The 26,384-nt window shown below is 44.0% G+C and overlaps 1 protein-coding gene across 5 annotated transcripts in view; it reads right to left on the bottom strand.

Annotated features, from left to right (window-relative positions):
• Positions 1 to 15,280: 15,280 nt before the first annotated feature.
• Positions 15,281 to 26,384, bottom strand: part of xylb (xylulokinase homolog (H. influenzae)) — a 319,204-nt gene continuing 308,100 nt past the window's right edge. For all 5 annotated transcript variants that reach the window (XM_068015166.1, XM_068015134.1, XM_068015149.1 and 2 more), the window contains one exon: positions 15,281 to 17,343. In XM_068015166.1, coding sequence (XP_067871267.1) covers positions 17,281 to 17,343 — 63 coding nt within the window. In that variant the 3' untranslated portion in view covers positions 15,281 to 17,280. The remainder of the gene's footprint in view (positions 17,344 to 26,384) is intronic.

Below are 26,384 nucleotides of genomic sequence, written 5' to 3'. Positions count from 1 at the left end.
CTGTTTCCCCTGGCCAGAGAGTCTAGACTTAGGGGTCACGGACTCATGATTAAGGGGTCAGCTTTTTAGGACTGAGATGAGGAGAAATTTCTTCACTCAGAGAGTTGTGAATCTTTGGAATTTTCTACCACAGGGAGCTTTGGTTGCTCAGTTGATGAGTACATTCAAGGCTAAGGTCGATACATTCTGGGAATCTAAGGGAATCAAACGATATGGGTATTAGGTGGGACAGTGGAGTTGAGGTTGAAGATCAGCCAACTCGTATTGAATGGTGCAGCAGGCTCTAGGGGAAAAAGTGGCCTACTCCTGCTCTTATTTCTTCTGAAGTGCATGATAAGGTGCTTGCTTATGTTTTCTCAGTGCCGATTAATTCCGAATGTATTTCAATCAGTATTGGCATGGTTTGCATAACAAACACGGCATGATGAATTGAACTATTTAATTTCCACAGGGAACCTCCCTTAGTACATTCAGCTCTGCTGCCCACTCTGTCAGCACTAAAGGTCCTGCTGGCAAACCGACAAGAGCATTCACAAACCAACATTTTCTGTCTAACAATAAGTTTGAGGTGAGAACTCTTTGCAATCTTCTGTCAGGGAGTTCCATCTACACAATTAACACCCGGGCATAAAACAACATATTGATCAATTGAGAATGCATTAATTACTGCTACGCTAATGCAAGGGAGCGCTACTTCAACAGGCCAGATCAACTCCCCAGTGAACTTCCTGATGCAAATCATCTTCCGCGCTGCAATACACCTCTCAGTAATAAGTAGTTCTAGGGATTGGTCATAACCCCTTCATTGAAGCAACCCTGTACTTGGGCTTGATTCATATGTGCTCTGGGATGTTTACCTGTAGGCAAGGTATTAAATAGACTTTGAAGCTATACAGTGACAACTTAAAAAGCTCAATATGGAATTCTTCGCCTGCAACTTTAATGGAGGAGTGAAGCTAAAATTAATAGATTAATTATTATTTTAACTTGTAGAGAAAGGAATTTCATAAGACAGTGTTAAGCATCTAAAATTCTTCTACCCATATCCTAACTGTCACCTGGTCCTGTTCACCTATCGTCCCTGTGGTCCCACATCAATGTGGCTTCCTATCTGGCAATGCTTTGACTTTAAAATTCTCATCCTCATGTTGAAATTTCTCCATGGCGGTGCACCTCCCTATCTCTGTAATCTCCTCCAGCCCTACAATCCTCCCAAGATCTCTGTATTCCTCCAATTCTGGGCATCTCCAAATTTCATTACTCCACCATTGGTGTTTGTGCTTTCAGCTGCCTGGGTCCTAAGCTCTGGAATTCCCTCCCTAAACCCCTTCGCCTGCCTACCTCTCTCTCATCCTTTATGGCACTCCTTAAAACCTATCTAGTTAACCAAGCTTTTGGCCACCTGTCCTAATTTCTCCTGATGAGGCTCGGTGTCAAATTTTGTTTGATAACGCTCCTGTGAAGTGCCTTTGTATTTTTTTCTACATCAAAGGCACGATATAAAAGCAGAGCTTGGTGAAGGTTACAGAGAAAGGGAGGGCGATAATTAGGATCAGGTAGTAGTGTGACTTCGGACATTAGTATTATTCGGTTTGTATCTTTGTATCAATTTTTTAAAGTTGTTATATTGGCTATATGTAGGGTATGGTAAAATACACATCACATGGTAAACATATTAAAAATAAATGCAGGAATGTTTTATCTTATTAAGGAGGTGATGGGATGAAGCAGGGGCAACTAAGATGATGTCACCGAGGGGCAACATGTAGATGAGAAATAGGAAGGGGGCCAAGGATAGATCCTTGAGAGCATCTTGCTGTGTACAAGTTGGCTGATATGTTTGCCACAGAATGATATTAAAGTAATTATTTTAGCAAGGTTTCCTGATAGTTGCAGAGACTGTCAACACTAAGAAAAATATTCAAAAGGACGGTAATCTGAAATAGAAACAGAAAATACTGGAAATACAATTAAGAAAGACCTTGCGTTTATATACCCCTTTCACATCCTCAGGATATCCAAAGGCACCAGGCAGCCAATGAGTGACAATACTATGGTTATGCAGGTAAACATATCAGCCAACTTGTACACAGCAAGATGCTCTCAAGGATCTATCCTTGGCCCCCCTTCTATTTCTCATCTACATGTTGCCCCTGAGTGACATCATTCGAAAGCACAGCATCAGTGTCCATATGTAGGCTGTTGACACCCACCTCTACCTCACCACCACCTCTCTCTACCGCTCCACTGTTCCTAAATTGTCAGACTGCTCAACCGACATGTAGTATTGGATGAGCAAAAATGTCCTCCAATTAAATATTGGGAAGACCAAAGGCATTGTCTGCAGTCCCCACGACAAACACTGTACGAAGCACCTTGGGATGTTTTATTACATTAAAGGCATTATATAAATGCAGACAGTGGTTGATGTTGTGGTTGTTGGTGGGTTGGCAACCCTAACACCCTCAGTCATGTGCTGAAATGTTAGGCTAGATTATATATTCAAACCCCAGGAGTGGAACTTGAACCCATAACTGCTGACTTAGACACAATAACCCATTGAGTATCAGAAGAGAAAAGACAATTCAGTTGTAGCCTCTTCATCAAAATTTTGATGAAAGGGACAAGCAACCATTAACCCATCTTTCATCTTTGTTGAGCTATTTGACCTGCAAATTTTTGATATTTGTATCCCTGACAGCATTAACTTCAGAGAAGGGAGTTTACAAAGCAACTGCTTTTTTTTTGCTTATTTTTAACAATAAAGGCAGAATAAGTCTAAGGCCTTGTGCTCGTCTGTAGTTAACTCAAACTGTATGGGATGTGAAAAAAAGGCGTAACTTCTTTTCACACAGAATGTTTGCGCCTTTGAAGATGGACAATACACATTAAACTCCTTTCTGGCGATGGGTCTTAGGACACACAAAAGGACTGCCAAGTTTAATTTTGTTCGACAGTATTCCTTTTGATGAGGGTTAGATCTTGCAGAAAAAACTTTAGCACTTTTGAACTTGTTACTTCAAAAAAATCAATTTTAATAACTCTTCATCTATCAGCTAGAAAGAGAAAGGTGAGGCGGGAATCAAGGTGCTCGGGGTAACCACAGGAAATCAGCATTCTGCTTAACTCTGTCCCTCATCTTACAAAAAAGAGAGAACTTGCATTTATATAGCATCTTTCAAGACCTCAAGCCATCCCAAAGTGCTTCACAGCCAATGACGTATTTTTGAAGTGTAGTCACTGTTGTAATATCGGAAATGCGGCAGCCAATTTGCACACAGCAAGCTCCCACAAACAGCAATATGATAATGGCCAGACAATCTGTTTTAGTGATGTTGGTTAAGGGATAGGTATTGGCCAGGACACGAGAGAGAATTCCACTGCTCTTCTTTGAAATAGTGCCATGGGAGCTTTTACGTCCACACAAAATTGAGACAGCGGCTTTGGTTTAACGCGTCATCCGAAAGACGGCATCTCCAGGTCAGCACTCCATCAGCACGGATCAAACACGCAGAATAAGCTTTACTGAGCATTAACCCTATCTTACGCACAGAGTCCTGAAGAGGCTGGCCTCCCTGATATATAGGTCTGTACTGTCAGATCACTGCTCTAGTTGTGGTGATTGCAAACACCAGCTTTAAATACTTGTTAATGTATAAATTTGTGGCTTTGCTTTAAAATGCTGGATTCTGTCTTTGTTCCATTTTTTCCTTCCTTTCTTTCTATTTTTCCCTTCCTTTTTATTGTTTTCAGATCGGATGTCAAAAAGCAGTGATGTGGGCTGATCTGACATGCATGGGGTAACATTTTTTAGTTACTTTGAGGAACATCACAATCTCTTGGCTCTAATTTGGGTTCATAAAAACCGATTCTTTCTTCAATACACTACCATGAACTGTGCATTCTCACATGCAGAAAAACAAAGCAGGGACACAAAGCCAGTGTCCCACCAAACAAAACTCCTTCGCTCCTGGGCATCTGTTGTTGGGAATTGATAGTCACAAAGGTAATTATTTTTTAATTGCTCTTTTGTTTTCAGATTTTTCTTTTTATACCTGTTAGTCTAGTATGGGCTGCCCAAATGTTTGTGGACCAGTGAAGGTCTCTAACTTTTGGTAGCTCATCTGAGAGTTTGGAGGTGGGGGGTCGGGGGGTGGGGGGGGGGGGGGGGTGGGAGTGGTGGCAGCTTGTATTTGATTACCCAGCTGAATCCTCCCAGTTCTAATAACCTGGGGTAACCTAACAGATGTCTTTAAAATTATGAAGGGGCTTGATAGGGCAGAGGTAGAGAAGATGTTTCCACTTGTGGGAGAGACCAAAACTAAGGACTATATATATAAGATAGTCACCAGTAAAACCAATAGGGAGCGGAGCAGAGAGGAGCAGACCTGTGGGAAGAACGCCGAGTAAGAGGAGAGGATAAATAAAGCCCAGGATCGAGGCCCAGTCACTTACCTTCCGGGAGCGGAGCGGAGAATCCAGGCACACCAGAGTTTGAAAAAACAGTCAACAGTGACATCACAGGAAAGCTGCAAGATGAGTGGCTGGTGAAAACAGCTGTTAATGCCTGGAAATAGCTTAAAAAGAAAATCAGGGGAAAGCTCTTCTTTTAAACCTACTGTATAAGTGATAAGGTTAGTACTACTAAAGTGTGTTTTTTTTAAATTAGTGTAATTGATTAAGGACTTTAGATTGTAGTGGGTAGTGGTTGCTGTAGAACAAGGCCCCTAAATATGTACTTGTCCATAGATCACTGAAGGCAGCAGCGCAGGTAGATAAGGTGGTTAGGAAGGCATATGGGATACTTGCTTTTATTAGCCGAGGCATAGAATATAAGAGCAGGGAGGTTATGATGGAGCTGTATAAAACGCTGGTTCGGCCACAGCTGGAGTACTGTGTACAGTTCTGGGCACCACACTATAGGTAGGATGTGATTGCACTGGAGAGGGTGCAATGGAGATTCACCAGGATGTTGCCTGGGCTGGAGCATTTCAGCTATGAAGAGAGACTGGATAGGCAAGGGTTGTTTCCCTGAGAGCAGACAAGGCTGAGGGGGGACCTGATTGAGGTATACAAAATTATGAGGAGCATAGATAGGGTAGATAGGAAGAAACTCTTTTCCTTAGCAGAGGTGTCAATAACCAGGGGGCATAGATTTAAGATAAGGGGCAGGTGGTTTAGAGGGGATTTGAGGCAAACCTTTTTCACCCGGAGGGTGGTTGGAATCTGGAACACACTGCCTGAAGGGGTGGTAGAGGCAGGAACCATCACGACATTTAAGAAGTATTTAGATGAGCACTTGAAATACCATAGCATACAAGGCTACAGGCCAAGTGCTGGAAAATGGGATTAGAATAGATAGGCTTGATGGCCGATGCGGACATGGTGGGCCGAAGGGCCTGTTTCTGTGCTGTATAACTCTGAAACTCCCAATAAATTGGGATTTAATAATAGATGCTGCAACCCTCTTTAAGATGATGCATGCTTCTCAGATAACTTACAGCTACTGTCGCACATGAGCGACTTCATCCTTTCTAACTCAGCTCACTGACCCCTAAAAGTGTGTGACCAATCAGCGTATCTGCTGTGATGGGTAGGATGAACATTCAGTGTGTTCACTGGCATCTGTGATTATCTGGTGCAATGGAGATTCACCAGGATGTTGCCTGGGCTGGAGCATTTCAGCTATGAAGAGAGACTGGATAGGCAAGGGATGTATCCCTATTCCCCAGTGGTCCAATATGATGGGCACGAATCCCGCATAGGATTCTACATTCTGGAAATGGATTTTGAATTTGAAATTGGCAATTCATGGATATACCAACTTCTGGGGCACACAGATTCCGTCAGATTCTATTCTGTAACTGAGCTCCTGCAGCTGATGTGTGGCTGCTTGCCATGTTGCTTTAGTCGCCCCTTCATAGCACAGAGTTTGCTGGAGACTGCACAACAGCCACATTCTACCCATCCTGAAATGGATATTTATTACTGACAATGGGAAGGTGGCATTTTCAGCAAGCTGCACTGTAGATAAATATTAATCAAAATGAACATTATTGTAAAGTTTAAGGCTAAGTCACCCTGCCCATTGCTGCAGATAAGCTGAAAGGTCACATACATTTATAGGTCAGTGAGATGTGCTGTACAAGAATTTCTGAAAGGATTAAGTAATTCATGTGCCACAGGAGCTTTAAGTTATTTTGACAAGTATGCATAGGTTTTAAAGAGGGATACAACCCTTTTATTTTTAACTGAATGCTGGAAAGGCGGTGGGACTTTCTGTCAAAACTGCCCCACAATATACTCACGAGAACCCTAAGGTATCACCCAAGTTGGCATTCTCCGTGCGTGAACCCAGAGAGTGAGCTTTGGCAGGTTCTTTATCCATAAGCAACATCACAACCAATTCCATTCGGAACACACACACACACATTTCAGAAAGAGCCACTGGATAGCAATCAGGAACAGAAACCCTAGACAACCCTTTGCATCCCTATGTAGCATATGTGTGCTGTGGCTAATTGTAATACTTGTATTACCCTCTGGATGAGATCAGGTCATAGAGTCATGGGCCAGAATTTTATGAGTAGAAAGTCCCACCACGGGGACTGAAAGGGGGTACCAAGCCCACGCACAGCCAATTAAGAAGCCTCCAATTGAGGACTGCTGCCTGTCTCTCAGAGCTGCTGGCCCAATCGGAGGGTCAGCAGCTCTGCAGCCTTGGCAGCGACACCGATAGAGGTGGCCGCTGCTGAAGCTGCAGGGAGGAGAGGGCGCCTCCATGTTGTGGTGCTATCAAAAGTCAGGTTAGAAATGTTTTCAACATGCCAGGGTCAGGCAGGCAGGTTCCAGCTCTCAGAGGAGTGACCCCCTTCAGCCATTGCCGCCAGCTGCTCCCTCCATGGACCATGGAGCAGACATAAAGGAAGACATTCCCTGCATCTCCCCCCACTCCCCAGCCAGGAAGCTGCTGGGAGGCTGCCTCTATGTACCTGGCAGCTTCCCTACACGGTGACAGTGCTGTGCCGATGCCGGTAAAATCCCGGTGTCATGGTAAAATGGCTTTGAATTGACCAATTAATTGAATTAATTGTCCACCCACCCCCAATCAATTAGCGGCCAAGACACTGCCATTCCTGCTTCTGGGAATATCCCGTGGTGGTGGGAAGACATCAGGCTTCCCTCCTGGTGCCTTCCGGTGCCATCTTACAAGCTCTCCCACCTCCCAGCCCGTCTCCAGAGGGCTGTTAAAATTCAGCACATAGAGTCATTATGCCACAGAATGAGGCCATTTGGCCAATTGAGTCAATGCCAGCTCTCTGTAGAGTAAAACAGTCCCATTCCCCTGCTTTACCCCCATAGCCCTGCAAGTTTACTTCCCTCAGTGCCATCCAATTTCCTTTTGAAATAATTCACCGTCTCCTCTTTTACAATCTTCGTAGGCAATGAGTTCCAGGTCATTGCCACTTGCTGCGTAAAAAAGCTCTTGCTCAAAATCTTAAATCTGTGTCCCCTAGTCCTTATACCATCAGCTAATGGGAACAAAGCTATTCTTTCTCTACCTTATTTAAACCTGTCATAATCTTGCACATCTGTATCAGATCTCCCCTCAATCTCCTTTGCTGCAAGGAGAACAAGCCCAGCTTTTCCAACCTAATCTCAGAGCTAAAATTCCTCCATCCCTGGAATCACTCTGGTAAATCTCCTCTGCACCTTCTCAAGAGCCTTCATATCCTTCTTAAAGTGTGGTGACCAGAACTGGATGCAATACTGTAGTTGGGACCTAACCAAAGCTTTATAAAGGTTCAGCATTACTTCCCTGCTTTTGTACTAAATGCCTCTAATTATGAAACCCTAGATCCCATATGTTTTGCTGATAGCTCTCCCAATATGTCCTGCCACCTTCAAAGATCTATGCACATGAACTCCCCCTGCTCCCCCACCAGGTCCTCTGTTCCTAATAAACTCTTTAGAAATGTGCCATTAAGTCTATATTATCTTTCCTTACCCCTTCTGCCAAAATGCATCACCTCACACGTCTCTGTATTAAATTCCATCTGACACTTGTCTGCCCATTCTACTATTCTATCTATGTTCTGTTACAGTTGATTGGTATAATTCTAACTGTTTGCCACATCTCCAAGTTTGGTATCATCAGCAAATTTTGAACTTGGGGGTAACGTCACTGGACTAGTAATCCAGAAGCCCAGGCTAATGCCCTGGGAACATGGATTCAAATCCCACTATGGCAGCTGGTGGAATTTAAATTCAATTAATCAATAAAAATCTGGAATTAAAAGCTAGTCTCAGTAATGGTGTCATGAAACTATCATCAATTGTCATAAAAACCCATCTGGTTCACTGATGTCCTTTAGGGAAGGAAATCTGCCATCCTTACCTGGTCTGGCCTACATGTGATTCCAGACCCACAGCAATGTTTAGTTTTAGTTTAGAGATACAGCACTGAAACAGGCCCTTCAGCCCACCGAGTCTGTGCCGACCATCAACCACCCCTCTATACTAATCCTATACAAATCCCATATTCCTACCACATCCCCACCTGTCCCTATATTTCCCTACCACCTACCTATACTAGGGGCAATTTATAATGGCCAATTAACCTAGCAACCTGCAAGTCTTTGGCATGTGGGAGGAAACCGGAGCACCCAGAGGAAACCCACGCAGACACAGGGAGAACTTGCAAACTCCACACAGGCAGTACCCAGAATTGAACCCAGGTCGCTGGAGCTGTGAGGCTGCGGTGCTAACCACTGCACCACTGTGCCGCCCTGTGGTTGACTTTTAACTGCTCTGACCTAGTAAGCCACTCTGTTCAAGAGCAATTAGGGCTGGGCAACAAATGGTGGCCTGCCAGCGATGCCCACATCCCATGAAAGAATAAAACAAATTTTACTCTGTATTCCAATATCCAAGTCATATATATATATATATATATATATCAAAAAAGGTGGTGCTATCACTGACCCTTTGGAAACACCACTGTCTACTATCATCCAGCCTGAAAAACACCTTTACCAATATTTTATCAGCATTCTCTTCATTAGTAAATACTGATACAACGTGCTTATTAAGTATTCTAGCCTTGCCCTGCATCTCTAAGCATATATCACCCTCTTTAATAGGACCCACCCATCTCTTACTACCCGCTCACTATTTACTTGCAGGTATCTTAGAACAGGGAATCAAACTCGATTATGCAACTGAATAGAACACAGGTCGTGCAATCACCCCACAGAACCATTCAGTGACTGGGTTTCCCATAGTGTCATTTACAGACCACCCAAGTTACAGTAAAACTTTTAAAAAATACATTTAAAAAAAATATATTCATTCATGGGATGAATTGCCTTGAGAAGTTAGTGGGCTGCTGTTTTGAACTGCTGAAGACTCTGTGGTGTAGGTACACCCACAGTACTATTGGTAGGAGTTCCAGGATTTTGATGCAGCGACAGTGAAGGAATGGCGATATATTTTGAAGTTCCCCTTCAAGTACACACCATCCTGACTTGGAACTATATTGCGGTTCCTTCACTCTTGCTGTGTCAAAATCCTGGAACTCCCTCCCTAACAGCACTGTGGGTGTACCTATACCACATGGACTGCAGCAGTTCAAGAAGGTGACTCATCAACACCTTCTCAAGGGCAAGTAGAGATAGAGAATAAATGTTGGCCTTGCCAGCAACACTTATGAATAAAATGAATGAATAAAAAAAGTTAAAAATGGAATAATCATATTCGTACTTAGTTATGATTTACTTTACTGATGAATTAGGAATACATAATAATTATAGTGTATCATATACTTTGATAATAATTATAGTGTATCATATACATTGAGGTGAAGAAGGAGCTGCGGGACCCGAGAGAAGTCCTGTGAAAAGGTGCCCCGAACACCCAAAACATCCACGAACGGCCCCCCCGGCCGCAACTTCAAAGCGCCCGCGGGAGATGGCTCGGAGAGCATCTGCAGCGCACTGTCGGCAATGCTGCATGCCTTTATTTAAACCACTGCAGAAAAAAAAACCCTTAGCAAATGTAATCACCTCTAAGTCTGCCAAATGATGCTTCACCTCCCGAAGGACGTGGATGAGCTTTCCGGACGTCGATGGTGGGCACTGAGGAAATGGCTTATTACCTGCACCAGATTCCACCCCCCCCCCTCCCACCCCCGTCCCCTTCCCTGCTCCACCCTCTCAGCTCACCCCCTCACAACCCCGTCCCAGCCCGCCCCCCCCTCGCACCATCTTCACCCCGCACCCCCTTCCCCTGCACCCCCCCCCCACCCCCTCCCTCTACCCCTCCCCCTTGCATCCCCTCCTCCCACCGGCACCATCCTACACCTGTGTAGGGGCCCCAACAACCCCACTGCCTTGTGGGCGTCTCGGGAGAGACCAAGGCTAAGGGAGTAAACCCTAACAGAAAATCCGGAGCAGAACCCCGTAGGCGGTCATGTGTCACCTTTGGCATGTTTCCGGCAGTTCCTGCAGCCATACTGGTGCCAAACGTCGTGTCCTGCACTCCTTTGGACCCCACCAGAAAGGCCGAGAGGGGGGTTTTGACGACTGGGCAACTCTCAACCTCCATAAATTTGCCCAGGCATGCGCCATGGAGAGGTCACTCCATAGTTGCCTCACAGCGACTAAAACACCACTGACCACCTCCAGGCGCGTATCCATTGTCTCTCGAGATAAGGAGGCCCAAAAAAGAAAAAAAGAATCATATACTTAGTAAGAAGTTATTAAAAGAGTATTACATTTGTGAAAAACAGTGTGTGGCAAACATTTGTTTAGAAATGTGTCATCAAAAATTGTTAAAACACACTATTGCATCATTTGTGCTTGATGTCCTTGTGAGGAAATCATTGTCACGCCAACGTGGTTTGTTGAATGATAATTTTCTTTAATCCATTGACTGTAGATCTGAATTTATATTTTTTAAAAGACATTTAAAAACGAAAAGCTACAAGGATGACCTTACTGGCAGCTTAAGATGGTCACCTAATTTGCAACACTGTATCCTGCACTGAATGCTGTGAGGAGGGAAACAAAATGTCTGCTTATATCCCAGTAAGAACCAAGACCCAGGAAGCTTAAGGGAACTGCATGTTCTTCTTTTTAGCAAGAAAGAAATACTGATAACTGCTATACTTGAATGACTGAGTGACTGTCATGTGACAAGCACCTGTGGTTTTCATCTGTGGTTTTCAGCTTGTGTCTTTCTGCAGCAGAGGAGAAGCAACTGGATTCTGACACATGCAGACCCGTGGGGGTCTCTCTCTCTCCATTACAGCTTCAAAGCTTTCAAATCCTGCCTGTTGACTGACCACCTTTGCATACTCTGGCTATATTCAGAAACCCCGTTCGAGGAAATGATCCACATCGCTGTCTCCAAGAGACCTACCAAACCAGTCATCTGCTTCTTTAAAGGAAAAGCCTCAGGATAAAAGCCTGCTACCCGACCTGAACCCGACGACATGTGTCGGGTTTGGGTCGGGTCGCTCTTCTGGATCCAGCTTTCGGGCTTGGGTTGGGTCAGGCCGGGTCCAAGTCGGGCCGGGTCCAGGTTGGGCTGGGTCTGAGTCGGCCACACACAAGTCTTGCATTTTGCTCTGCTGGTAAGTGTGAAAAGTTCAAAAACCTACCCGAGCTGGGAGTCCGGGACATCAAGGAGGGAAACTCTGAGTCTGTGCAGTGAGTGGGTGACTGTCTCTATGACGTCATCATGCTCATGCTGCAGCTTCGGAGTTGCAAGGTAGGTAAAGGGAACATTCCGATGGTCAGGTCAGGCGCAGCTTGGGATGGGTCAGGCGCGGGAAAAATTGGAGGGACTCGGGCTGGGTCGGGCTTGGGTCCGATGTGGTCCTGTCGGGTTCGGGTCGGGTTTTTTTTTCCTGACCTGAGCAGACCTTTACCTCAGGATCACCGAATTCAGCTAGAAGCCAGCCGAATCACCAAATGGCATATACTGTATACCCCTTTTTTCTACGGACCCTAACTCTGTAACCTATTTGTGTGTGTATAAACCTCTAGGGCTGAATTTTATTCGGGTGCTGTGCGGCGACACCCTTTGAACTCAGTGGCATGCCCGCATTCGTCAGCCGGCACCGAGCCCCGCGATATTAATTGCGGGGGCTCATTTCCATTGAGGCTGCGCACCGCCCACCCTTATTACATGGAGGGGGGGTATGGGACTGCCGGCTCCATGTTGCATGCCAGCACAGCTGCGGGTCATGTGCTGGGGCCCTATTTAAAGAGCTACCAGTACAGCAGCTGTGCCTGCATCAAAGAAGATTCCTGGGCACAATGTGGCAAATTAAAGGGATACAACATTATGGAGAGACAGCAGCATTACAGGGTGGCACCACGGTTCAGTGATTGACTGCCCTCCTCCAGGCTGTGCGCGCAAGGCGGGTGGTCCTCTCGCCAGCGATGGCAGGAAGAGGCCCTCTCGCCTGACCAAGGCAGCCTGGCTGGAGGTGGCTCAGGAGGTGAGCAGCCATGGTGCCATCCAGTGGGGGTCCCTTACAGTTCACCAGTCCTCTGCTGGAGGGTCCTCCTAACACCAGTACAGGACTCAGGGGTGCTGGTTTCCCTGTAGGTTGGGATTTCCCCTCAACCTGGCACATGTGGCAACTCCTGCAGCACTTCACCACATCTTTGTGGAGTTTTGGCCAGTCAAACTGCTGTCTTATGTGGGCTTTAATTTTTCATATACCAGCATGTACAGCCACAGTAGTCTCATGGGCCCTTCTCAATATTTCTCTCTGGTACCTCTGCGGCATTACTAACTGGTGAACTACTGTCCACTCCTTGCTCTCAGGTCTGTTGGGAGAACTCCATTTCCTCATCAGTACCTCATTCTTTAAAAAGTAGCGATCAGGGACTCCCTCTGCTTCACTTACAGACTGGGCAGCCTGTGCTAACTCTCGCAATACTGGGTCAGCTCGCTGAGCCTCAGCTAGGGAAAATCCATTTAATTCAGTCCCTGGGTCTTCTAACTTCCCAAAGAAAGTCTTGGACAGACAGACCTCATGGTCATCTGCCTGCAGTGCCAATGCAGTCTCCTCTGGGGGAGCTAGTTTGCTCTTGGCCTGATTCATTACAGATTCAGGGAATCTGCAGGGGACCGTCTCCTGCCACTGCACTGTCTCTCTGACGTCCTGCGGTGTTTCTTTCACTACTGGGGGGGGGGGGTGGGGGGGGGGGGGGGGGTGGTGCTACCACCTTCACCCCCGCCAGATCATTACCTAGGAGCAGGTGAGCGCCATCCACAGACAACTAGGGACAATCCCTCTGGTCACTGGTCCCAAAACTAGGTTGCACTCCAGATGCACCCGGTATACACTGCTCTCCAATACCATTCTGGTGTTCACTGCACTGTCTGGGGGAAAGGTCAGGCCCTTTCCCAGTAAAAGCGATCTAATGGCCCCTGTGTCCCTGAGAATTACTATGCGCTTGCTTGCCCCACTCGAGGGGTATGGGGTTACTTTCCCATCAAACATAAAACTCTGATAACCTTTAGGAATCCTATTAACGTTTCCTGCACTTGCTGTAGTAGTAAACTTGCTGGGTTGCACTCTTACTGCAGTTAAGCCACAGCTTGTTCTGCTGTGCTTTCCATCAGGGTCCCTTCTTCACTGTGCCCTAATTAACCCTGCAGGTTTTCCCTTTAATTTCCAGCAGTCAGCAGTTAGATGACCTGCTTTATTACAATGGAAGCACACAGGTCTCCGGGTCTCACTCCTGCTCACGCACCTTCCTTTTTAGCTAGAGGAGGGCCCCCTGTGTCTCCTGCTTTTCTTTCTCTTCCAGGACTGCTTGGGCTGCTATCACCTTCCCACCCTTTGTCCTTTTCGGATTTGTGAGGGTCACTAGGAAAGGTTCTCCCCTGGGAAGCTGACTGATAAATTAATGCAAATTCATCAGCCAGAACAACCGCTTGCCAGGCTCTCTGAACCCGCTGCTCCTCTATATGGTTCTTTATGGAGAGTGGGAGAGAGTGTTTAAATTCCTCTAACAGAATTACTTCTCTAAGATTCTCATAGCTGAGCTTTAACAGCCTTCAGCCACTGGTCAAAATCCAGCTGCTTACTTCTTTTAAACTCCAGGTAAATTTGCTAAGCTTGCTTCTTGAGGGCTCTAAACTTTTGACGATAGGCTTTAGGTACTAATTCATATGCCCCGAGGATAGCATTTTTTGTCAGTTCAAAATTTGATGAACTCTCATCTGTCAACAGGGAATAAACCTCATGGGCTCTTCCGGTTGGCTTGCTTTCTAATAAAAGAGGCCAGGTCTCAGCTGGCTATTTTAGTTGCCTTGTCAGTTTCTCAAAAAACACAAAAAACCCTTCCACATCTTCCTTATTGAATTTTGGAATTAGTTGAGATAGTTTTAACAATTCTATACCCAGCCCTGAATTATGCTCCTCCATATTGCTCCTCCAGGAGCAAACAGTCTTTCTCTGAGTTCAAAAAACCCTGGACCAGCAGTTAGTCAGGTGACCAGCTGGTTTAACCAGTCATGGCCTTTGTGGATTGTATCATCTTAGCAGTCTCTGGAATGCTCTTCCTTGCACCTTCAAAATCCATTGTGGGTTGAATATGTCAGCGAATGGTCCTTTTGTCTCCACAAGCACTGTCTGTTAGTATGCAAATGTTTTTCAGGTAAACGTCTGGCAGCCCTTGTAACAGACCTTGTCGCCTTCCTAGCAAGTTTAAAATCAATGTTCATATGACAAAATTAATATGCCTCATTCTTGGCAGGTGGGAGCCTGCATGACAAAGTTGCGTTATGAAATCTTTGAAAGACTGCTCCTAGTTCCTGAGTCAATGGCCTCATTTGGGATGGGGGAACACTCACCCCCACAGGATCAGACAAAAACTCCAGGGACATTTGGGTTTTCTGCCATTTCACTGGAGTCTGCTGGAAGGGCTGCAAATCTTTAGTTCTTCTCTCAATAGCCAAGTGTAATAAAGCAGCCCAAGGTCTAATGGCTTATACAAAAATAATTCTAAATCTTTCTTCATAATTCTGGTAATAATCCTGATGTCCTGCCACCTTGTTACCAATTCAAATGCTAAGCGGCACACCCAAGTGTATAGATGTGATTTTAAAGCTGACGGAATGAGTAACATGAAACAACACTGTTTTGCAGAATTACATAGAATATATAGTACAGAAAAAGGTCATTTGGCCCAATATGCTCAATAAATTATTCCTGGCACTAAGCTGTGTGTTAATTAGTTACACCAGTCTTAACTATATGTAACAGTTGGATTTCTTTACTGTTTAATGCAACATCATAGAGCCATTAATTCTACACTTAGTACAGAGAAATACAGGAAATTATCAAGACTATCCAGGGAATAATATACCATTTACAGAAAGTGCTTTTATGATTTGAGAATATTGGGATCAGATTCTCTATTAACTTTAATGAAACACTTGAAAGAAATGGGACCCCTTTAAGAAATAACATTTCTCAGAGTAATGTAGAATTCTTATAGAAACAGTATGCATAGTATGAAACAGACCCACAGAAGAGCTGTTTTCCTTTCTCTCTCAAAAGGGATAGAGAAGCAGTTCCTAACACCAAGGTCATCACTGGATCACTGCTGTAAACAAGATTGGGGGGGGGGGGGGGGGGGGGGCGGTCATAGAGAATCCACTAGACACCGTTGACATCCCTAAGCTGATACGAGAGTCTTCTAGCGCCTGTGAACCCTCTTATCTGTACAAGTGTCTAATTTGGCCTCGAGTATGCAGTAAACTGAAAGATGACCTGAGCTGAAGTGATAGACAAGAGGGAGGTCATGACCCCTGACACCTGGGGTATCTGTCCTGTATTCATTACTTAGAAGGGTTCAAACAAGTGATTGACATAGGCTGAACTACCAGTCCCCAAAAATGAGGTATATCAATGGATGCTTGGAGGAGCAGCGATCACAGCCTTGCCTGACAGAGAAGACAAAGAGTTTCCTAACACCTCAACCAGAAACAGAGAGAGAAAGATCAAGAAGACTGCCACTTGTAACTGCAGAAATTGGCTGCAAAAGACTGTCACCCAACTGCAGAGATTAGCTCACTTGTTTCTCCGGGTTCGGTAAACTGTTCTCATCTGTCACAGGTTGTATTCCTTTTCTGTCTATTTAGCTTATGCATATTTAAACTGTTGCTTCGTAATAAATTTAATAAACTATTTAAAATTTACTTATGACTTTTCGACCACCTATTTGTGACTTCCGAACCTAAATCTTACACACTGTCCCATCAATCAATTCATTATATCAAAGTGACCTAGACCTGGGTATGGGGAGTACAATTTTGAAGTTAATGGATGATTCGAGACTTGGCAACCTTAGTAAATAGTGCATTATAGCAGCAAATCTCGGGAGGACATAGACAGACTGGTGAAATGGGCAGATGCATGGCGGATGCAATTAAATGTGGATAAGTGCAAAGTAATGTACTTTAGAAGGAACAACACGGAGAGGCAGTATAATCTAAATGGTACTAATTTGAGAGAGGTGCAAGAACAGAGGGATCTGGGGGTGCATATTTTAAAATCTTTCAAGGTTTCAGGGAAAGTTGATACCTGTTGTTGAAAAAGCATCTGGGATTCCTGGCTTTGTAAACAGGGGCAATGAATACAACAAGGAAGTCATTCTAAACCTTTAGAAAATCTCTGCTTAGGCCCTAGCTGGAGCATTATGTACAATTCTGGGCACCACACTTTAGGAAGGATTTCAAGACCCTGCAGTGGTCACAGAGGAGGTTTACCAGGATGATACCAGGCATGAAGGAGTTCAGTTATGCAGTTATGTGGAGAGATTGGAGAAGCTGTGAGTGTTCTCCTTTGAGCAGAGAAGATTAAGGGGAGACCTAATAGAGATATTCAAAATTATCTGATAGAGCAAGTAGGGATAAACTATATCCTCAGGCAAGTGGATCAGTAACAAAAGGTTATAGATTTAAGGCAAATGCATTAGAGGGGAAATGAGGAAACAAGTCTTCACAAAGAGGATTGTTAAGATCTAGAACTCACTACCTGATAGACTGGTGGAATCAAATGCCATAGGAACTTTTAAAATGCAATTGGACACATATTTGAAGAGAAACACATTTTCAGTGTTATGGGAAAAAGTTGTGATGTTGAACTAAATTTAACAGCTCTTTCAAAAAACCAGCACAGGTATGGTGGGCTGAATGGTCTCCTATGCTGCAAGATTCTAGGATTCACACAGCTCAGTTCTTCACTGTTCAGCAGTTGTTCCGCACCAACTTTTCTAGTTCCATATATCGTGCCAGCATTGGTCCATATATCTAGAAGAGGAACAATTGAGGACAATAAGTGAAAAAAAATCTGCGTATGATCCTGTACACTTTTCGCATCATTAGCCCCGCCAATTGTAACATGCATATTAGATTTCACATGAGAACTCGATCAAAGCAAGATAGCGGCACTATTTGTTTGGTACCAGATGCCAGACTCCTCACTCTATAAAGCCCAAGTTCATCCAAGACTGAAATATGATCTGTGCTTCATGCAACCTGTGCTGAAATCACAGCTTATTGCAAAGTCTCCTGCTCTAACTAATCCCTTCCTAGAATCTCCTTACCCTCCTCCTACAATCTACAGACTTTTAAAAACTCAAGCTCGGCATCACTACTACTTGTGAATTTATCTCATCTTCCCTTCTACTATTCCCAACACAGCTGGTGTATTCCAACATGGGTCTTGGCGTTCACATAACTTCCCCAATTCAAAAATATAACAACAAAGAAATACATACATAGAATTTTATTTTGTGGGGTGGGGGTGGGTAGTGATATATTGCTAGTGAACGTTCTAGTGGGTATTTTGGTGGGTTATTCATGGATTTATTGGCATATTTTGGTGACTGTGATTCAGCATTTCACCAATGTACAGATGCATTTCAGTAATTGTGCCGGAGGATGGCAGAAGGTGCCTGCTTTGGTTATCAATGCAGCGAGTGTGGCTTTTATTTTTGACTATGGAGTAAAAATGGCACAACTGCCACAGCAGGTTCTCTAGAGAACTACGCAGCATCGTTGCCAACTCACACTTGAAATCCACCAACAATTTATTCTGTAAATAGTCACATGTTCCGGTTCCAGTATAAGCTGCGGGTTAAACAGGGGAAGTCAATTAAAGATGTTACCAGCTGGATTTTGATTCAGTGTCTGAATTCATAGTGATTAAAAAGTAAGTTTATTTTTTAAAAATGCAACATTAGCTTTTTACATGTTGATGGGGAGAGCATTTGCAATAGATCTCGAATTATGTGATGGAGCAGGTGAATACCACCATGTGGGTCAGTTTAAATTAAAAAATGGGCTTTGCAGTCAGGTCACCACTGCAGGAGATGATGAGGGGAGGAACCCACTCAGCCTTCTTTAATCGGCCTTAAGTGGCCCTTACTGAGCCGCGTCAGCTACCCAGTAGGTGCAGACGGGTAGCCCCGCTGCACCACCATCCCACCTTCACAAAAATGGCCCAGTGGCAGGAAGAAGCTGGGGAACTGGCAGGCCCGCCGGTGGGGCTACTTTTAGTTCCTGCCTACCTCCGATCCCAGCCTTGGAGGGCCTAAAAATCAAACCCTTTATGTTAAAAACAGCTCTCTCCCAATAGCAGCATATAATCACTTACTGTGAGAAAAGCTGGACTTAAAAAAAAAATGGCTCATAGCAAATAGGGGAGTCAAACCTACTCACTGCCTGTAGGATTATTCCAGTCAAATCTCTCAGCAACAAATTTAGAATTGCGCACAGTTCTTTTAAATGCCACCACTCTATGTATGTCTGCCGGGTAGGGGGAATCTGAGAACATACTCCCACAGAAAACTATGAATTTGTGCTTTAAAAAAATGTTCTGATTAATTTTTGATCATCTAAAACTTTTTTTGTTGATTTTTGCACTTCACAATTGATAGATTTTTAATCTAAAAAAATGGAAAATCAAAATGATATTTGGATTTTCAGATTTACAAAAAAATGACATCTCAAAATAAGTGCGCAAACAACTTCTTATCCAACCCAAAATCTGTCAGCCAATCCCACAGGTCTTTATCTTATTAAGTAGATTATTGTGTGGCACCTTGTTAAAAGATTGTTGAAAATCCAGCTATATGATGTTAAGCAAGCTATGTTCTTCCACAAACCTATTCATTTCTTCAAAAAATCCAACCTACTCGGTAGGGCGTGACCTTCTGTTCCAGAAACCATGTTGAGAGTCTCTAAAACCCCTCTCTGTTCCGGCAGTCATGCTGAATATCCCTAATAATCCTTTCTAGCAACTTGCCAAACAACCAAAGTCACGCTAATGGGCCAATACTTTCTGGGTACTGACTTGTTCCCTTTTTGAGTACTGGTACAACAAGGGACGCCCCCCCCCCCCCCCCCCCCCCCCCTCCTCCAGTCCATGGGAACAATGCCAGAATGTGAGCTCTTCAATATTTGAGCAAGGGCCTCATTGAGTATTGCTCCCATTTCTCTAAGTACCCTTGGATAAATACCATCAGGATCAGCAGCATACTCTTGTTTTAAGACCCTTTATTCTATAAAGGCCTAAATCTCTATCCACTTTTGACAGTTATCTTAGTGTTAACTGTGCAATGTATTTTTAGGTAACTGAACATTGGCTCTGGACTAAAGACTGATACAAAGTGGTCATTTAAAACCTCTGCCATATCCTGGGGGTTACTTAGCAATTGTTTAATTTTTAGCACACTATCCTTGCTTTTTGGTTTAAATTCCCCCCATTATGTCAAAGCCTTAGGGAGGGTACAGAGGAGATTTAATAGAATGGTTCTAATGATGCAGTACTTCAATTAGGTGGAGACACTAGAGAAGCTGGGATTGTTCTCCTTAAGGCAGAGAAGGTTAAGGGGAGATTTAACAGAGGTGTTCAAAATCATGAAGGGTTTCGATAAAGTAAATAAGGAGAAAACTGTTTGTGTTGGGCTATTGCTTTCTTCAGCAATAAGGTACCAAACAATGTTGACCTGAATGGTAGTTAAATAGTGGGTTCTTTATTGTGAAGTAACAAAGTTTACAAGAGACCTCTATCATACATGTGTGACTAGGTGACGATGACTCCAATTGCTCCATCATATGTTGGTTGACGTCACTTCCTGTGATGTATGAGGTATTCAAGTTAAAGTGCTATCACAACAGTTTCCAGTAGCAGAAGTGTCAGTAACTAGAGGACACAGACTAAAGTAATTAGCAAAAGAACCAAAGATGAGATGAGAATTTTTTTTGTGCAGCGAGATGTTATGATCTGGAAGGCATTGCCTGAAAGGGTGGTGTAAGTAAATTCGATAGTAACTTTCAAAGCAGAATTGGATAAATGCTTGAAAAGGTAAGTTTTGCATGGCTATGAAGTGCAGTAGAGTGGGATTAATTGGCTAGCTCGTTCAAAGAGCTTGCACAGGCACGATTGGACAAATGGCCTCCTTCTGTACTGTATCATTCCTTGCACATCAGTAGCCATTATCCACCAATCAGCTATGATACCTTCATTGTTTAGCAGTGCTCTCATTATTTAAAGAAGAAACAATGGGCAGATGGCTGTCGCTGCAGGAGATTCATCAAACCTATAGGAAACTATTTATCAGTGTGTGAGACCGTCAGTTATTCTCTCTCCAGCAAATCTGCATCTAAAGCTGCTCATCCCACTGAGAACATACAAACATACAGATTAGGATGAGTAGGCCACTCGGCCCTTTAAGTCTGCTCCACCATTCAATAAGATCATGGCTGATCTGATTGTAACCTCGACTCCCGCCTACCCCTGATAACCTTTCACACCTTTGCTTATCAAGAATCTATCTACCACTGCCTTAAAGATATTTAAAGACTCTGCTTCCACTGCCTTTTGAGGAAGAGAGTTCCAAAGACTCACGTTGCTCTGAGAGAAAAAATTTCTCCTCATCTCTGTCTAAAATGGATGACCCCTTATTTTTAAATAGTGATGCCTAGTTCTAGATTATCCCACAAGGGGAAACATCCTTTCCACATCCACCCTGTCAAGACCCTTCAGGATCTTATATGTTTCAATCAAGTTGCCTCTTACACTTCTAAACTCCAGCAGATACAAGCCTAGCCTGTCCAACCTTTCCTCATAAGACAACCCGCCCATTCCAGGTATTAGTCCAGTAAACCTTCTCTGAACTGCTTCCAAAGCATTTGCATCCTTCCTTAATAAAGGAGACCAATACTGTACACAGTACTCCAGATGTGGTCTCACCAATGCCCTGTATAACTGAAGCATAACCTCCCTACTGTTTTATTCAATTCACCTTGCAGTAAATGATAACATTCTATTAGCTTTCCTAATTACTTGCTGACCCGGCATACTAACCTTCTGCGATTCATGCACGAGGACACCCAGATCCCTCTGCATCTCAGAGCTCTGCAATCTCTCACCATTTAATAAGATGCTTATTTTTTATTCTTCCTGCCAAAATGGACAATTTCACATTTTCCACATTATACTCCATTTGCCAGACCTTTGTCCCTTCACTTAACCTATCTATATCCCTTTGTAGCCTCCTTAAGTCCTCGTCACAACTTATTTTCCTACCTATCTTTGTGTCATCAGCAAATTTACCAACAATACCTTCGGTCCCTTCATCCAAGTCATTTATGTAACTTGTAAAAAGTTGAGTCCTCAGCACTGATCCTTGCAGCACACCACTCATTACATCCTGCCAATCAGAAAATGACCCATTTATGCCTACTCTGTTTTCTGTTAGCTAGCCAATCTTCTATCCATGCCAATACACCATGAGCTTTTATTTTCCACAATAATCTTTGATGTGGCACCTTATCAAATGCCTTCTGGAAATCTAAGTATAGCACATCCACCGGTTCCCCTTTATCCACAGCACATGTTACTTCTTCAAAGAACTCCAATAAATTGGTTAAGCATGATTTCCCTTTCACAAAACCATGCTGACTCTGCCTGATTGCCTTGAATTTTTCTAAATGCCCTGCTATAATGTCTTTAATAATAGCTTCTAACAATTTCCCCAAGACAGATGTTAAGCTAACTGGCCTGCAGTTTCCTGCTTTTTGTCTCCCATTTTGAATAAAGGAGTTACATTCACCTCTAACATACGAGGAGCACCTCAGGCTGAACATGCCAGCATCTAGTTGATGCTCCTCAGCTGGCACCTCCACCTTCAAGATAATGTCAAACTTGCTTAGGTAAAAGAGCAATGGCTATGTGCAGTGCTTTAAACAATACCTCCCAGATCAGCGGAAATTGCCAATTTAGGTTGTGCCACAGTTGAGGAACCCAAAAGATATGTGAGAAAAATGAAAGAGTGCAGTTACATTTATCTTCCAACCGATCCAATCTACTTCTTCATTTGCAGCCAGGGACAAGGCAGCTGAGTGACTGAATTGGTTTGGTCACTGACCTCCCTCCATGCTCCATGGTGCCTGCACTTTTACTCGAGGCTAAGCTTCAAGCTCAAACAGAAGTACCCTCTTTCACTGCATCTCCTGCAGTAGGAATTCCAACTCTTGAGCATCAAAGCAAAGCAGCAGTGGCTACATGTCCCCACCAAGTCGTGTAAACAATCAGTTAACACTTTTTCCACAATCACAACTTCCCTTTTTAAGACAAACTGCAGCCTTTTGAGAGTGGCTCCCTTGTTGGATTTTGCAATTCATAGCTAACTGTCCTCAGAACCTTGCTCTACAGCAGCGAGGCCTGGATAACGTATGTCAGCCAACAGCGACGACTCAATTCATTCCATCTTCGCTGCCTCTGGAGAACGCAGAAGTCCTAGAGGCGGCCAACATCCCCAGCATATACACCCTACTGAGGCAGCGGCGCTTGAGATGGCTTGACCATGAGAGCCACATGGAAGATGGCAGGATCCCCAAGGACATATTGTACAGCGAGCTCGTCATTGGTATCAGACCCACCGGCCGCCCATGATCCGCTTTAAAGACGTCTGCAAATGCGACATGAAGTCCTGTGACACTCATCACAAGTTGTGAGAGTCAGTTGCCAGTGATCGCCAGAGCTGGCAGACAGCCATAAAGGCGAGGCTACAGAGTGGCGAGTCGAAGAGTCATAGCTTTTAGCAGAAAAAAAGACAGAAGCGCAAGGAGAGAGCCAACTGTGTAACAGCCCCAACAACCAATTTTATCTGCAGCACCTGTGGAAGAGCCTGTCACTGTAGAATTGGCCTTTATAGCCACTCCAGGCGCTGCTTCACAAACCACTGACCACCTCCAGGTGCTTACCCATTGTCTCTTGAGACAAGGAAGCCAAAGAAGATGAAGAAGAGCTAACTATAAGATAAAGTCAAATCTCTGGGCAAGATTCTCTTGTGCCTACAGCCTGCTCAAAGTTGGAGCTAGGCTTATTTTGCAAAACACAGCACTGTCCACAGCATGGGAGTGCACAAGCACAGTATTCTGAATATCACAAAATTATGGCTGGATCTCAAGTAGATCCTACCACCCTATCCCATAACAGTTTCCTCCAGATATGCTCACATCATGATGAAATTTCTAAGCTGGGGTGTGGATTTCCATGTAAAGTCTGTAAATAATAGGCCTAATTTTGTTTCAGTTGTATTTTCCCAATCAAGCTAAGATCACCAATATTTAGTGGAAGGAACCTTCTGGTCAGCTAAAGTGATTGACACAGTAATGGCATGATGATGCAATATTAGTTGGAAAAGCAATTAAAAAAAACCTCCCCCCCCCATATAAATCACACAGCTAGTCTGTTCCAAACATGTCTAATCGAGAAGTAGACTAATTGATAAAATATCACATCAAGAATCAACCCAGGTTTGCAAGAAAGAAAGTTTCATTCGTCAGCAAAAGTCACAAGTCAAATTAGCAAGAAAAAGTCCGGGCACATTTATCAGTGTCTGATCCTCAGTGACACATATTCTCACTGTACAACCTGTAGGAAAACGAATGATTAGTGTGCGATGCTGTCAGAGTCTGATGAGTGATTTATTCCCTTGCTAGCAAATCTGCAAGAAGGTCTAAGATTAATCTGTAGAAATATATGATACATAGACTCCTTTTTTCATCATGTCCAATAAACTGGAATAGGTATTAATGAAAGATTTAACAAAACCTATGGGAAATATGAAATTACTCTGAACCTATTGCCTGGAAGGTACTGCCAGCATTACAATGAGTCACTGCACTAGCCAGCAGTCATTTCAGGAGTGCGGAGCAGTGCGCTTTAACCTGTTGTTATCACACACTGCAAAATTACTGGCAGGAAGAAGTGGTTTGTTGGTGCTATATGTCGATATCATGGATTAGCCATACAGAGATTGTTAGTATTGGCAGAACAGACCTTTAAGTTTTATTTGTTCTGAGAATGTGAGCAAAACTGCAAAGACCATATTTATTGCTCATTCCCAGTAGCCCCGTCATTTATTTTTAGCAACAAAGCGGCTTGCTAGACTATTTCAGCGGACATTAAGGGTCGACCACATTGTGTAGGTTAGACTGGGCAAAGGTGGCAGGTTCCCTTCCGTGAAGGATTCTGGTCAACATTAGTAAATTGTACAGACTTTTTTTCTGGTGCCAGTCTTACTCAGTAGCTTTTGCATACAGGAAGAATCCCAGATCCATGGAAAGCCAGAAGGGTGAAAATTAGAACAAAATTTAGCTGCAGAAGCAACAATGTAGCTAGGAAACCCAGCCAGCTAAGTATTAATCTCAGATCCTTCCAACAGAGGTACACATTCAATCACCTTCAATGCAGGTATACAAAGTAACCTCTCCAAATCACCTTCTAGACTTTCCTGAATAGTTCCTTCAAAACCATCTAATCCCATTTTTGGACTATGTTCCAACTTTATTCTCACAAGTGACAAATAAATACACAACACGATGTACAAGTCAAATGCAATGTATTAATTTCAACCATTTTGTGTTGTAATGTGATTTACCATGGTGCTTTACCTTTGTGTATCCATTCCCTCCACCACCAATGTACCGTCGCAACAGTGTGTACTATCTATAGGATGCACTACAGCAAACTGCCAAGGCTTCTTCAGCAGCGCCTCCCAAACTTGCGACTTTCACCACCTAGAGGGACAAGGACAGCAGGTACATGGGAACACCATGAGCTCCAGGTTCTCCTCCAAGTCATACACTCCTGACCTGGGCATATGTCACCGTTCTTTCATCGTTACTAGGTCAAAATCCTGGAAATCCCTACATAACAGAATTGTAGGAGCATCTTCATCACTTGGGCTGCGGCAGATCACAAAGAAAGTCCATTACCAGCAATGGGGTGCCAATCAAGCTTGTCCTGGATGGTAATCAAGCTTCTTGAGTATTGTTGGAGCTGCCCTCATCCAGACAAGTGGAGAGTATTCCATCACACTCCTTATTTGTGCTTTGTAAATGATGGACAGGGTTTGGGGAGTCAAGAAGTCAGTTAAGCACTGCAGAATTCCCACCCTCTGACCTGCTCTTGCAGCCACAGTACTTATATGGCTGGTCCAGTTAAGTTTCTAGCCAATGGTAACCCCCAGGATGCTGATGGTGGGGGATTCAGCAATGGTAATGCCATTGAACATCATGGGGAGATGGTTATATTCTCTCTTGTTGGAAATGTTCATTGCCTGGCACTTGTGTGGCGTCAATGTTTCTTGCTACATATCAGCCCAAGCCTAAATGTTGCTCAGGTCTTGCTGCATGTGGACACAGACTGCTTCAGTATCTGAGGAGTTGCAAATGGTACTGAACACCGTGCAATTATCAGCAAATATCCCCACTTTTGACCTTATGATGGAGGGAAGGTCATTGATGAAGCAGCCGAAGATGGTTGATCCTAGGGGACTACCCTGAGAAACTCCTACAGTGATGTCCTGGGGCTTAGATGCTTGCCCTCCAAGAACCACAATTACCTCCCTTTGTGCTAGGTATGACTCCAACCCGTGGAGACTTTTCCCCCTGATTCCCATTGACTTCAATTTTGCTAAGGTGCTACATTCAGTCAAATGCTGCCTTGATGTCAAAGACATCACTCTCACCTCACCTCTTGAATTCAGACCAATGGACTAAGGCTGTAATGAGGTCTGGAGCTGAGTGGCCATTGCAGAACCCAAACTGAGCAGCAGCGAGCAGGTTATTGCTGTGTAATTGCCGCTTGATAGCACTGTCACGACACCTTCCATCACTTTAATGATGATTGAGAGTAGACTGATGGGGCAGTAATTGACAGAATTGAATCTGTTCTGAGTGGTTTACTGGCCACTTCATAGGGCTTGTGGGTCCGGAGTCACATGTAGACCAGACCAGGTAAGGATCGCAGATTTCCTTCCCTAAAGGTCATT

The sequence above is a fragment of the Heterodontus francisci genome, chromosome 2 (genome assembly GCF_036365525.1).
Source record: "Heterodontus francisci isolate sHetFra1 chromosome 2, sHetFra1.hap1, whole genome shotgun sequence".
Lineage (NCBI taxonomy): Eukaryota > Metazoa > Chordata > Chondrichthyes > Heterodontiformes > Heterodontidae > Heterodontus > Heterodontus francisci.
The sequence above is the reverse complement of the archived record's forward strand: the minus strand, read 5'-3'. Positions and strand labels throughout refer to the sequence as shown.